Source organism: Mustela erminea, chromosome 1, assembly GCF_009829155.1.
Source record: "Mustela erminea isolate mMusErm1 chromosome 1, mMusErm1.Pri, whole genome shotgun sequence".
NCBI lineage: Eukaryota > Metazoa > Chordata > Mammalia > Carnivora > Mustelidae > Mustela > Mustela erminea.
In genome coordinates, this window is record NC_045614.1 from 26,563,742 (window position 1) to 26,578,003 (window position 14,262).

Genomic DNA, 14,262 nt, shown 5'->3' on the forward strand with positions numbered 1-14,262 from the left:
TCTTCTGATCATGAAATTTCACTTTTATGGGACATTGGCACAGGGATTGGGGGCAAAATAATTGGTATCCACTGAAACCAACTAAAAGCAGAATATAGTCTAAAATATAAATCTTTAGAAGGATTTTGTACTTGTTTTATTGCATATGACCATTTTTTGATGTTAGTTTTATTTTAAATTTTTGTGATTTGTATTTTGAGCCCAAAGAAATAAAAACAGAGAACTATAAAAAAAAAAAAAGACTTACTAAGTTACAATTTGCAAAAATCTTTAAAAATATTATTATAATATTATTGTAAAATATTTAGCCGTAGTTGTAATACAGAATGATGTTTGTCTTACATTAAGAAAAAAATATTTGGGGGTGCTTGGGTGGATCAGTCATTAAAGACTGCCTTGTCGGCTCAGGTCATGATCCCACAGTCCTGGGATCAAGCCCCACATTGGGCTCCCTGCTGAGCTTCTCCTTTCCCATTCCCCCTGCTTCTTCCCTCTCCTGCTGTGTCTCTCTCTGCCAAATAAATAAATAAAGTCTTAAAAAAGAAAAAGAAAAAGATATTTGGAGGGTCTCCTGGGTGACTCAGTCAGTTAAGCGTATACCTTAAGCTCAGGTCATAATCCCAGGGTCATGGGATCGAGCCCCACACTGGGCTCCCTGCTTGTCAGGGAGCCTGCTTCTCCCTCTTTCTCTGCCTGCTGCTCCCACTGCTTGTGCTTGCTCTCCCTCGCTCTCTCTCTCTGTCAGACAAATAAATAAAATCTTTAAGAAAAAGGTGTTTGGAGATTTTTATTGTGTCATAGGAGAGGCAAATGGACCAGTAAACATTTAGATATATAGCAGAAGTTATGTAAATTACAGCAAGCCTCTCAATGGGGATATTAGCTAATAAAATTATAAGAACTATGTAATAGCATAGGGAAAATGTTAAATGTGGCACAGAGGGGAAAATGATAATATAAAATCCTTTTCTTATGGACAGAGAGTGAACCAAAGAACAAAAAAATAAAATACAAGTATTCCTAGATGTCTGAATCCATTGGGTCCCAAAGTGCACACAGAGGAAGTTTGGACTGTAAGTTCTCATAGCTAGGAATATAGTCCATTACCTGAATCTGTTCAGTTCCTGAGCTTTGATAACCAGTAGCAAGGGTTTGATAAGGCTCTATCTCAGAAATTTCCAAATATGTTGGCTTCTTAAATTTGGATAGTCAGGGTTGCATACTAAGAGTTAACTCCGGTTTGATTTGTCAGAAAGGATGTTTTCATTATTTTGTAACAAGCTGCCAGTATAGAAATTGTTTTGTTTAATAAGTATTATGGCGAATAAGGCAAATTCAGCAAAAACAATTTTCAAGTGAACTTTTGAAAAATTTTGGATTTTTTTTTATAATCTCACACAAACTTTTTTGCCATTCATTGATAGCCATCTTGAGTTGATTTATGATTTTGAACATGAAGTTTATATTCAGTGAGAAGTGACACTTCATATTCTTATTATCAGTCTCTATTTTTTTTCAAGATTTTTTTATTTTTAATTAATTTCTACACCCAATATGAGGCTCAAACTTACAACCCTGAGATCAAGAGCTGCATGGTCTACCAACTGAGCCAGCTAGGTGCCCCTTATTTCCAGTCTTTTAAAAAGCACATGTTGGGGCGCCTAGGTGGCTCAGTGGGTTAAGCCTCTGCCTTCGGCTCAGGTCATGATCCCAGGGGCCTGGGATCAAGTCCCGCATTGGGCTCTCTGCTCAGCAGGGAGCCTGCTTCTCCTCATCTCTCTCTCTGTCTGTCTCTCTGCCTATTTGTGATCTCTCTCTCTGTCAAATAAATAAATAAAATTTTAAAAAATAAAAATAAAAAATAAAAAAAATTAAAAAAAAAAATAAAAAGCACATGTTAAGTACCTAGATTTCATTATTTTACCATGCTTGTTATATAATCCAATTCACCTTGTGTTTTAAAAATTAGAAAGCAGGGGTGCCTGGATAACTCAGACGATTAAGCGGCCAATTCTTGATTTCAGCTCAGGTCATGATTGCAGGGCTATGAGATTGAGCCCCATGTTGTGTTCTGTGCTGGGGTGTGGAGTCTGCATCAGATTCTCTCTGTCCCTCTCTCTCTGCCCCTCCCCCTCCCCTCCCTCTCCCTCTCTCTCTCTCTCTCTCTCTCTGTAAAAGAAAAAAAAAAGCAATTCACTTACATAGGATTCATCATGTCTATTTTTAATATATTAACAGATTTTTTTTCCAGTTTGCATATGTGAATCCATAAGAGAACGATTTAGTTGTTGGCTATCTCCATTTATAAGGTGATTTTGACAAAATTAAATGAGTTGGAACACATTTCAATTTGTTTTCCTTTTATGGTAAAAGAAACTGTGTTTCTTTTTAATTCTCTTTTAGGAGAAAAGCTTTTAATCCTGGCAGAGAGATTGGATTTTAACAGTTTTAAATATAACCTTTTGCATAATTCCAGGGCTGTGAAGTAAATTTTCTGTGTAAAAATATACCACATGAAATCTAGAATTAACAAGTAACTTTAATAAAATTTGCTAAGAAGCTCTAGCAATATTTTCTCTTCGGGGATTTGGGCATGAAATTTGATTTAAGCAGAAGTCCACAATCCATGTTCCCTGCAAATTGCAGTTACTCAAGGTTTACCATGTAAACTTAACAAATACGTTGAGACTGTTGTATTCTGCTAAAGATGCTTTTTGAATTAACAAATTGTGGACCTCTAAATCTGTTTCATAAGTATCCTGTGAACTCTGTCACTTGATTAATTTATAAGCTGAGTGCAAAGATAAATGGTAAAAGGTGGAGAATCTCAGGACTTAGAGATTCACTTCATGGGCAGAGTGAAAGACTCCCTTCACGGGACTGCTGCCTACACTTTTAATTCCTTTTGCCACTGTTTGGTGAGGGCAGAAGCATCACAGTCGGGTACCAAAGAAACTTTCTTCTGAGGTGTGCTTTGTACAAACAAACTGTCTCCACCCCAGAAGGCATCTTCCTTTTGATGATTAAGTTAACAAGTGCCCTGATATAAGCTTCATGTCTTTATAATCTTAATCCACGGTTACTAGGAGACTTAATGGTTTTTATTATTAGGCAAAAATCTAATTCTCTTAATATATCATGTGTTGCTATTTCTTTTTCCTGATTTAAAAAAAAAAAATTCTCTCCCCACCTCAAACTCCCCTTTTGAAATTACAGTCATTATCTGTATGTTTGTCTTATTCCCTCTTTTCTTTTAAGGCCTTGCTCACATAAAAATTGCCTTATTTAGAGTAATGCATTGAATCAGTGTTGCTTTGTGACTGTTTACTTTTCATCACCCTATGAGATCAACCTCTGAACAATCTCAGGAATAAGCCTAAACAGATTTTTTAAACTTTTATTTCTCTAAACCAGAACAGTTTATTTATGACAAAGAATAGAAGGCAGTTCCCTGCTCTTATGTCCCCATTATAGGAAAATGCTTTTTTTTTTTTTTAAGATTTTATTTATTTATTTGACAGAGAGAGAAAGAGCAAAAGTAGACAGAGCAACAGACAGGGAGAAGGAAAAGCAAGGCTCCCCACTAAGCAGAGAACCTGATGCAGGGCTCAGTCCCTGGACCCTGGGGATCAGACCTGAGCTGAGGGTAGACACTTAACCAACTGAGCCACCCAGGCACCCCATAGGAAAATTCTTGAATTTAAACTAGATGTTGCTAAATTCTTTATTTCTTTGTATTCAGAGTGATTGTCCAATCTAGGACCTATGGGAGGATTTTTGTTCTGTGTGTGCTTATGCCAATCATTTTCCCAGTTGGCTAACTTCCCAGCATTTCTTCTTCTTTTTTTTTTTTTTAAGATTTTATTTATTTATTTGACAGAAATCACAAGTAGATGGAGAGGCAGGCAGAGAGAGAGAGAGGGAAGCAGGCTCCCCACCGAGCAAAGAGCCTGATGCGGGACTCGATCCCAGGACCCCGAGATCATGACCTAAGCCGAAGGCAGCAGCCTAACCCACTGAGCCACCCAGGCGCCCCAACTTCCCAGCATTTCTACCAGGTTTTCTCCCAGTATAAGTGCATGGAAGATAGTCTTAAATTTATGCCAACAGTGTTTTGGGGGTTTTTTGTTTTGTTTTGTTTTTTAAAGATTTTTATTTATTTATTTATTTGACAGACAGAGATTACAAGTAGGCAGAGAGGCAGGCAGAGAGAGAGATGGGAAGCAGACTCCCTGGCAAGTAGAAAGCCCAATATGGGGCTCAATCCCAGGACCCTGGGATCACAACCTGAGCCGAAGGCAGAGGCTTTAACCCACTGAGCCACACAGGCGCCCCGCCAACAGTGTTTTGACATGTAGATTGGTCCTTCCTTTAAAAAAGATCTGTTTCTGTATTCTTGAAATTGGTTCGTTTCCTGTAATTTCAGTCTGTCCTTAATTCTCAGTTGTTTTTGTAGAAATACCCCCATGCTAACCAATATGGACATTAGGGAGGGCACGTGATGTAATGAGCACTGGATATCATATAAGACTGATGAATTACTGAACTCTGCCTCTGAAACTAATATAATATAATAACTCTATATGTTAATTGATTGAAGTTAAATTAAAAAATAAAATCTGCCTGTTGCTCTAAAAAAAATTCTCAATTTTTTTTCTCATTTGTTCTTCCTTATTCTCAGGGTTTTAGAACACATAGCTTTTGAAACTTTTTATAACAAGGCAGACTATAGCACTATAATTCCTATAGCAGGAATTGCTTTAACTAATTTTATTTAAATTATTGCAGAAATAAAACCTTGTGAAAGTATGTATTATTAAAGTAGGGCCTCCCCTGTGAGGTTCTAAAGTTCTTTTTCTACTTTGTTAACTGCTACTTTGTGAAGGAAGTAAATGGTTGGCTTGATGTTGAATGCTGATTGTTCATTTTTACTTTGATTGTATTTGATGTTAATTCTAATCTCAGTTTCTTTGCTGTATTTCCCTTTAATGACCTTTTGGGTGACTATAGCTCATTTTTATCTATGATGTTTAGAATTGGATCAGAGGATCCTTGATATAAATTCTCGTTTGGTCCCTCACTGGCAGCGGGACTCTGCACAGTATAACCTCTTTAAACCTCATTTGTAGAATGGGATGGTAGTACCTACTTCATAGGATTATTGTGAGCATTAAATGAGGTAATATTTACTAAGCACTCTGAATAATGCCTGCAATTACTCAGAAAAATACATGCTCATGAGTAGGTCCAAAAGTTATGGTGGGAAGTTAGAAAGGGTGTTAGTAGGAGCTTTCTTGCTGAAGTAACTTGTTTTCTCCCCTTTTTAGCTCCAGTCACAAGGCAGTAAAAGCTGACTGATAGAGGTTTATCGTTCTTGTTAAAGTAATATATTCATGACATTCTAAAGATTGTTTAACTTTTTAATTACTAGTACACAAGCCATTTAGAAAATTTGTTCCCCAGCACATAATTTTGATGCCCAAGTGATAACATTATTTTTGTAATGAAACCTAACTTTGAGACTTTAAAGATGTTCTCCAGTTTGGCTGTTACAAATAACACATTATGTAGTTCTTTTATATTCATCTGCTCTTCTCTTCTGTCAGTTAAGACCCCTATGCAGCTGACATAAGTATCTGGTAGTGCTTTTTGAGTTTATGTTCTGCTTTCGACTGGTTGTAGCTGTCATGTGAGGAAAGTAACTCTTTAGCATAAAGAATTTAATCCAGTATAGGTATACCTGTGCTTCTACTTCTTTTGAATGTGTTGTTTTTTATTTTTATTTTGTGCCATGTAGTAATATAATTAATACATAATTTATTTTTATCATCCAAGAAATAAATTTGCTTCTGTTCTATTTGTTCTTTGACCACATTTGGCAGTTTCTGCAACTCTATCAAATGTTTTCTGACTAAACTAAATGCTTAGGTGATGGTTCTCCAATGTCAAACTTACTATGCCCATCAGTTCTACCCCTCGGGAAGTTCCCTATAGAAATGCCTATGCATAACATATGCAAATGCAAGAATGTTCACGGCAGCATTATTCACAGCTCAAAACTGGAAATAACCCAAAAGTCCTTTAGTAGGCAAATGGAGAAATACACACTGAGGCATATTCGATAAAAGAAGCCTGACGCAAAAGAATACTCACTGTAATATTCCACTTGTGTGAAGTTCAAAACCCTTACAATTATATTATTTAATCATGCACATTTGGGTAGTGTGACTATAAAGAAATGCAAGTAATTAAATACCATGAAGTCAAGATGGTAGTTACCTTTATGGGGTTTTGATTGGAAAGGGAATTGTGGGAAGCTTTAGGGGGTTGTGGTTAGGTCCTGTTTCTTGATTTGAGATGTAGCCATATAAACATTTGCTTTAAAAAAAATTTATTAGCCTGTACCTTTGTGTTTTGTGTCCCTTTCTGTTTATTATTTTTCACAATAAATAAGTATGCTTTAGGGCCCCTGGGTGGCTCAGTCAGTTAAGTGTCTGCCCTCAGCTGGGGTGGTAATCTCAGGGTCCTGGGAGTGAGCCCTGCATCACGCTCCCCGCTCTGCCTCCCCTCACGCTTGTGCATGTGCACTTTCTCTCTCCCTCTCTAATAAATGAATAAAATTTTTTCTAAAGTATGGTTTTAAAATACAAAATGAACAATTATCTCTCTAGAATATCCCTCAAAAAGGGAGTTTTTAAAAAGAAAGAAAATCCTTTATCTTTCAGTTGTACAAAGTCAAATGGTTCTTTGAAGACCTGCATTTATGATTACACGGAGGTTCTCTTCTGAGTCACAGAATAGCCTCTGACTTTTAGTGCTCCCAAAGAATTGAGGTGTCTACTCCAAGTTGAGAACCAGTGGTTAGAAACTTTTTTTAAGAAGACTCCATGCCTAGCATGGACCTCAGTACGGGACTCAAACCTACAACCCTGAGCTCAAGTCCTAAGCTGAGATCAGAAGTTGGGTACCTAACTGACTGAGCCACCCAGGTCCCCCAGAAATGTTTTTTTAAGTGTTCTTTTCCTCAATTACTTATTTTTTTTTAATTTTTAAATATTTTATTTATTTGAGGGAGAGAGAGAGAGCATGAGTCTCCCACTGAGAGTCTTCCACTCCTCAGGCAGAGGGAGGGGAGAAGTAGACTCACCACTAAGCAAGGAGCCTGACACAGGGCTGGGTCCCAGGACCCTGAGATTCTGACCTGAACCAAAAGCAGATGCTTAATTGACTGAGCTACCCAGGTGCCCTTTTCCTCAATTACTTAATTACAGGCCACTAGATTTAAGAATGTAACCTTAAATAATAATAATAATAATAATAATTTCAATAGTGATGATAGCAGCAGGTAATTATTATTTAGCACTTTGATATTAGTCCTGTGCAAAAACATTTTGCATATTTAATTCTTAGCTTTTTAGAATGAGGAAAACATTCAAGTAATTTTTCCAAATTTGACCCTTTTAAAAATAGATGTTTAATTCATTCATTCCACAAATATTTATTAAGCATCAACATTGTATTTACCAGGCCTTTTTATAGCTGTGGAGGTAACAGAAATGAACAAGACAAGGAAAGCTCTGCCTTCATGGAGTTCACGTTCTTTGGAGGAAACAAAAACTAATGAACTAATAACATGTCAGGTAGTAATAAGTCCACTGAAGAAAAATAAAAGAATGTAAGACCATAGGTAGCTAAAAGGTAGCATGTGGGATTTGAACTGATTTGGAGCTAAGCTGAGTGAGGTGTACATGTGTCTTGGGAAGGAGTGTGTGAGATAGAAACTATGAAAACAGGAACTGGTCTCAAATTGGAGTTCTTTTGTTTTTTTTTAAATGACGGGCCAGATAATAAGTATTTTAGGCTTTGCAGGCTGTAAAGTCTCTGTTGCAACTACTAAACTCTGCCATTGCAGAGGAAAGCGACTGTGACAATATGTACATATGGACCTAGCTATGTTCCTATAAAACCTTGTTTACCCATCAGGGAGCATGCTGCATGTGGCACTATGGCACTGAAGATGACTGACCCCTGGGCTAGATCATGTAGACTTTACAGGTCATGGTAGGGGACTTCAGCTTTTGTTCCAAGGGTAAGCATTTTGAACTGTAAGTTACTCCTAAGGTGTGTTTAGAATTTTTTAAACAAGGTGGTGCTTAGCTCTTCAGCATACTAGATAAAGATTGTAAATGGCTTTCAAAGTCTGCATTTATATTATTATTTGCTATATTCATGAACAACATTTGTGGAACCTGTTTTATGTGTCAGAATTGTGTTGGGAATTAAATTGTGTTGGGAATTAAAGTGGACGCTTAAATCTAGCTTGCACTAGACTAAATTCTTTATTTATCACGTTTATCTTGGTAATAATCCTTGAGGAGTACCTAGTATTGTACCTCGTACAGAGTAAATATTTGAAGGAATGAGTGTATCCATCAAAGAGTTCATAGTATGTTGGGAAAGGTAGACAAAAAAAGATAGCTGCAGTATAGCTTGTTAGAGATAGGAATGATGGACTGTGGACAAGGAGAGATACCAAATCCATCCAAGATAAAGGAAGAGAAGTTCCATATTACACATGGTGAAATGAAGTTCCTGAGGGATTTCTGGATGAAGATGTTTGGGAAGTAGTTAGACAAGTAATTAATACTATCTAAAATGAATTTTTGTTGTTGACAGAGATATTGAAGATTAATGCTTTTTTTTTTTCTTGGTAGAACTATAAAAATTTTGTGTTCCACTAAATACAGACAATGCTGCATTGAAAATCTTTGTACAGTTGTCTCTTTCCTGAGTAATACACGGAGTAGGGACGATGGGTCAGAGGACATGTGCTTTCAGCATTTGGATAAATTCTGTCAATACTGCCCTTTAAAAAAAAATGATACCAGTTTACACTCAACACCAGAAGGACACAAGATTACTCACTCACCCCTCCAGGTACTGAATGTTTGCCAAACTGATGAGTGAATAATGCCACGGCATTGTTTCAGTGGGTAATCCACAAATTTCACATTTACTGGACATTTTCTTTTCTTGGCCTGTCAATTCAGTGTTGTTATTCTTTGCCCCTTTTCAGCTGTGTTGTTTGACTTTTTCTTATTCATTTTTGGAGGGCCTGACATCTTTGCCATCCCCATACTCCCTTTCCTTCTTCTGTGCTTTATTTTTCTTCATAACCTCCATCTGACGTACTACTTGTTTATTTATCATCTCTCCCTCCTCACCCCATTAGAATGTAAGAACCAATAGGGCAGGAATTTTGTCTTTTGTTCATTCTAATGTTTTTAGCACCTAGGAGAGTATCTGGCACATAGTAGTACCCCCTAATTAATTGTTCAATGAATGAATGAATAATAACCTTTTATGTGTTCTTTATTTTTCAAATATTTTCTCCGTATCTGTCACTGGCCCTTTACCTGTATTTATAGTGAGTTTGATCAGAAAATTTTAATTTATTTGAGGTCAAATCTATTTGTCCTTTCACATATGGCTTTTGTGGTCTGTATTATACCTAAGGCCTTTTTTAAAAAATACCTTTTGATCCCCTCCCCTCAATTCTCTCACCCCACGCCTCCTGCCTGTGGCAACTACCAGTCTGTTCTCTGTATGTATGAGTTTGTTGTTTTTTAATTCCACATGTAAGTGGGATCATATAGTATTTGTCTTTCTCTTTCTGACTTTTTTTCACTTAGTATAATACCCTCAGGGTCCATCCATGTTGTCCCAAAAGGCAAGATTTCATTCTTTTTTATTGCTGATTAATATATATAATTCCTTTATCCATTCATGTATCATTGGACACGTAGGTTGTTTCCAGATCTTGGCTGCTGTAAATAATGCTGCAGTGAACATGGGGGTGCATATATCTTTTTTGAGTTGGTGTTAGAAGAGGAAGTAGAGGAAATGTTCCAGAAAATACAACACAAAAGACAAGAGTTGGCTTCAGGTTTTATTTAAGAAAAAAAGGGGAGGAAATTTAAGAAAATTAAGGAATTGATCCTGGAGATCTAACATCTGAATAATAAGATTTCCTGAGTATGGGAAGGGAGAGAGGGGGAAAAGAGGAGGAATGAAAAAGAGAAGAATTTATCAGTGAAACAGAAGATAATTCCCCAGAATTGAAGATAATGAGCTTCTAAACTGAAAGGATACACTGAACATGCAACAGTATATTTTAGAATACACACACTAAGCCAGACACAGTAATTCACATATTGTGTGATGTTGTATATATATATATGAAATATCCAGAATAGGAAATCACAGAGAGAAAGTGGACGAGTGATGGCTGGGGCTTGGGAAGGGAGGATGGGAAGTAAATTCTTAATGAGCGTGAGGTTTCCTTTTGGGGTGGTAAAAATGTTTTGGAACTGGATGGAGGTTGTGGTTGCATAACATTGTGAAGGTACTAAATGCCACTGAATTGTTCTCTTTAAAATGATTATTTTCTGTTATATGAATTTCACCTCAAAAAAAAAAAAAAAGAAAGAAAGAAACCATGTTCTGAATATATGAAATTTAGGAACACCAGGGGTAAAGACAAGATTCTGAAAATTGCCAAAGAGAAACAAAGGATCTCATACTCTATTAGTCATAATAAACTAAATTATAATATAGCAATAAATAAAATTCTGAAATCTAAATGGCTTAATTAAAGAAATATTTTTTTGCACTCATGCTACATGTCCATGGTAAAGGAGAGAACACTGTTCCGTATTGTTATTCAGAGCTTTAAGTTCATGGAGCCTTTACCATCTTAAGATAAAGAATTAGGCCATCTCAGCACATGGTTTCTAGAATGGGGGGAGGATAGAAGTATAGAAAACTACTACTCTTTCTTAAATGCCTTGGCCCTGGCTAGAACCAGTTATGTGGACTGTCCTTACTGCTAGGGTGTTTGGAACATGCAGTCCCCCAGGTGCCCAGAAAGGACAAGCACAACAGGCTTTGCTGAGCACAAGAGGTATCTACCATGCATACTGAGGAACAGGACTCAACATCATTTGAAACTGGAAGACAGTGGAAAAATGCTTCAAAATTTTGAAGGAAAATTATTTCCTATAGAATTGTGTATCTAGTCAAACCGTCAGTCAAAGGTGAGAGTAGAACACTAACATTTTCAGAGGAACAAAGAGAAAGTCAAAGGAGTCAAAGTCAACATTCTGTCATCTCCCTTTCAGGAAACTAGCAGGATATGTTACACTAAAACAAGGAAATAAAACAGGATGAGAAACATTTGGATTCTGGGGGTATGGAATTTTGGATATAGCCCAGCCTGGAACAGGAAGATTAAAGGGTTGGGGGAAGGGACAGACAGGGATATATAATATAATGGATTACCTGAGACATTTGACAGTATTGAAAGTTTTTATGGTTCTGTAAGAACTTGGGCAAAAGAAAAAAAAAAACTTGGGCTGTGTTTGAGGTAGATATATAAAAAGTTAGCAAAATAAAACAAGATATTGCAAGCTCCAAAAATCACTACATGTTGTATAAGAAGGTAGAAGCAGAAAAATACAATTGGAGCATATTATGATTCAAATATAAGTAGTAGTCATAATACACATACTGAGTATAGATGGACAAAATCTAACTCTCTTAGAAGGATGATAGTAAAAAAGGACTATGAGTTCTTTTTTAGTCATCTGTAAGAGATTGTCAGTAAATAGTGTCTAAATGGAAAAGTGAAGAAATAGAGCAGTATTTTATTTAGAAATATAAATGGAGGGACGCCTGGGTGGCTCAGTTGGTTGGGCCGCTGCCTTCGGCTCGGGTCGTGATCCCGGCGTCCTGGGATCGAGTCCCACATCCGGCTCCTTGCTCGGCAGGAGCCTGCTTCTCCCTCTGCCTCTGCCTGCCACTCTGTCTGCCTGTGCTCACTCTGACAAATAAATAAAATAAAATCTTTAAAAAAAAAAAAAAGAAAGAAAGAAATGGAAATACCAGAAGAAATGGCTTAAAGTTAAAAGTTGTTTCTTTTAAAAAAAAAAAATTGTTGCTTCTAGGAAGTGAATTTAAAGAATGGAGTAAAGTAGGATAGAAGATGGAATGGACAGCTTACATTATATATCTTGTAGGACTGCCTTTTAAAATTATCTAAATTTATTACTTTGATGTTGAAAAAAAGATTTTAAGGAGCAGGGGCAAACAGTGCCACATACCACAAAGAGCTTATACGAAATGAAAGTTATTAAAAAGAGCCATGACCTTTGGCAGAGAGAAGGTTATAGTGATCTTGGAACAGTTTTCAGTAGTTGAGTGGTGGGCATAAACTAAGCTGCACTGTCTTGAAGAGTGAAGGAATAGAGAAATGACTTCACTTAAAACAAAAGTATAAATTCAAGGAGACCAACTGACATACAGGATTAAATAGGGGGATATACAGAATAGATATCCTTCTCAATGAAATGTAGAATATGGAGATCTCAGTTTAAATAAATTATAAAGAAGCTACATTATACATTTATAGAGAATCCCCTATAAAACAAAACAGTATTTGTTTTAATATCTTTAAAAATGAATCATCTTACTGAAGCATGTCATATATGCATCTCTTCTAAATTTTATCAATGGGGAAAGTAAACTATTGGTATAACATAATTTGTTTGCTTCTTTATTTAAATAAATACTTTCTCAGAATTCCTTTATTTCAACTTCATGTCCTTGATTTAAAGAAGATTTTTGTTCTGAGTCCTTTTTTTTTTTTTTTTTTTTTAAGGTCTAGGCTTTTTAGATAAGGTAAAAACTAATGAAAACAAAAGACAAATAGTCCCCATACCTCCAAATTTCATTAATCTCATTGCTCTATTACAGTTTGAGTTTTCTTAGTTCTCCTTCCAGCTTCAGGTTTTTGTACAAGCCTAGTCATGGGAGTAATATTATCATCTTTAAATTTGGTCATGGAATGTGTTACACTGCCCCGCTCAGGGAAATGCTACTCGGTTTGGGCTTGGATAGTAACGTTTGTTTTCTTTGGCAGAGAAGCTGATCGTCGAGGGGCATCTAACCAAAGTGGTAGAAGAAACAAAGCTTTCAAAAGGTTTGTTTTCTATGGGTTTTCTGTGGGTTTTGACCACTCATTTGGATAATGGAGGTTAGTGTACATTTCCAAGGTCATAGTATTTTAACCATCAATTTATTTCTTATAGCTCACCAGATGGCAATCCAGTAATAGTATCATACAATATGAAATAGTTGGAGTTCTGTCTTAAGAAGGATATCTTAGTTAGAAAGTTTCTTTTTAAATGGGTATATACATGTATTTTTTAAAGTGCTTTAAATTGGTTTCGTTAGGTTTTAAAAGATGTGTTTCAGTCTTTCTCACTTCTAGCATTATTTTCAGCTTTGATATTTGCTGTTTGTTATATTTGATATAAAATTTTAATTAATACAGTGTAAATCTTTTTTGAAACAACAGGTGAAAAATGCTTTTCTACTTCTGTGATTGGCATACCTTTAATATTCCTTATGAAATTTAATATTTTCTTAATTTTTGGCTTATCAGTTTGATTTAAACAAAAGTGATTATGTAGCGTCTTCTTATATTTATAATGGGTAGTCTTAAAATTGTCCGAAATAGTTTATTCTATTAATTCTCTTCTGTTACAGTTGTCAGAGAAGAAAAGTGTGTTTTAAAGCATTATATTGCCAAGTCACTGTTATGCATTAGGGAAATCGGGCAAATAAGTTTGGTGTGGTATGCTCATTATCATTTTAGGACTTTCAGCCGAACCTACCAGTATAAAGTTGATAAGTAGATTCACAATCTTTTTGGTCAGTTAAAACAATGAATAATAAAAGTTTGGAATACTCGATTTCAGTACATTCTGTTTTATGAAAGCAACTGGAATCATTTTGGCTTTTAAAAATATTTAAAAGGAGAATGTTATTTCAAGTATCCGGTGGCTTCCATTCTGAATTTTGTGCATGGCAGATGCCATATTTGGGGAAAGAATGCATAGAATATGCATCACTAATATTGTTCTGGCAAACAGGCATTGGGTTTCAGAGCAGTGAACTATTTTTAGTACATGTGGCAATTTATTTCATCTAATTAAAGTGAGATGAGAACAGATTTTAACATAGCTTTTACTTCACCACCCAAATACCTATTCAGATGAGTTGAATAGCCAGCACCCTAAAGTGAAAGTAGAGCCTTAGGAAAAAAATCAGTCCTTTAAGAAAAATATCTTGCTACTTTAATTCTTCTATTTAATGCATTCTGAATTAAAATGTATTTGCTTGAAATTGTGATGTCAATAT

General features: G+C 35.9%; 1 protein-coding gene across 38 annotated transcripts in view; it reads left to right on the top strand.

The window, feature by feature from the left end:
• The window catches only part of SLMAP (sarcolemma associated protein), a 143,403-nt gene that overhangs the window by 97,163 nt on the left and 31,978 nt on the right, over positions 1-14,262 (top strand). For 27 of the 38 annotated variants that reach the window (XM_032323168.1, XM_032323235.1, XM_032323304.1 and 24 more), the window contains one exon: positions 12,980-13,039. In XM_032323168.1, the coding sequence (XP_032179059.1) occupies positions 12,980-13,039 (60 nt within the window). Of the gene's footprint in view, positions 1-12,979; positions 13,094-14,262 lie in introns of all 38 variants that reach the window. The other 11 variants (XM_032323142.1, XM_032323126.1, XM_032323270.1 and 8 more) reach the window with 1 other exon arrangement.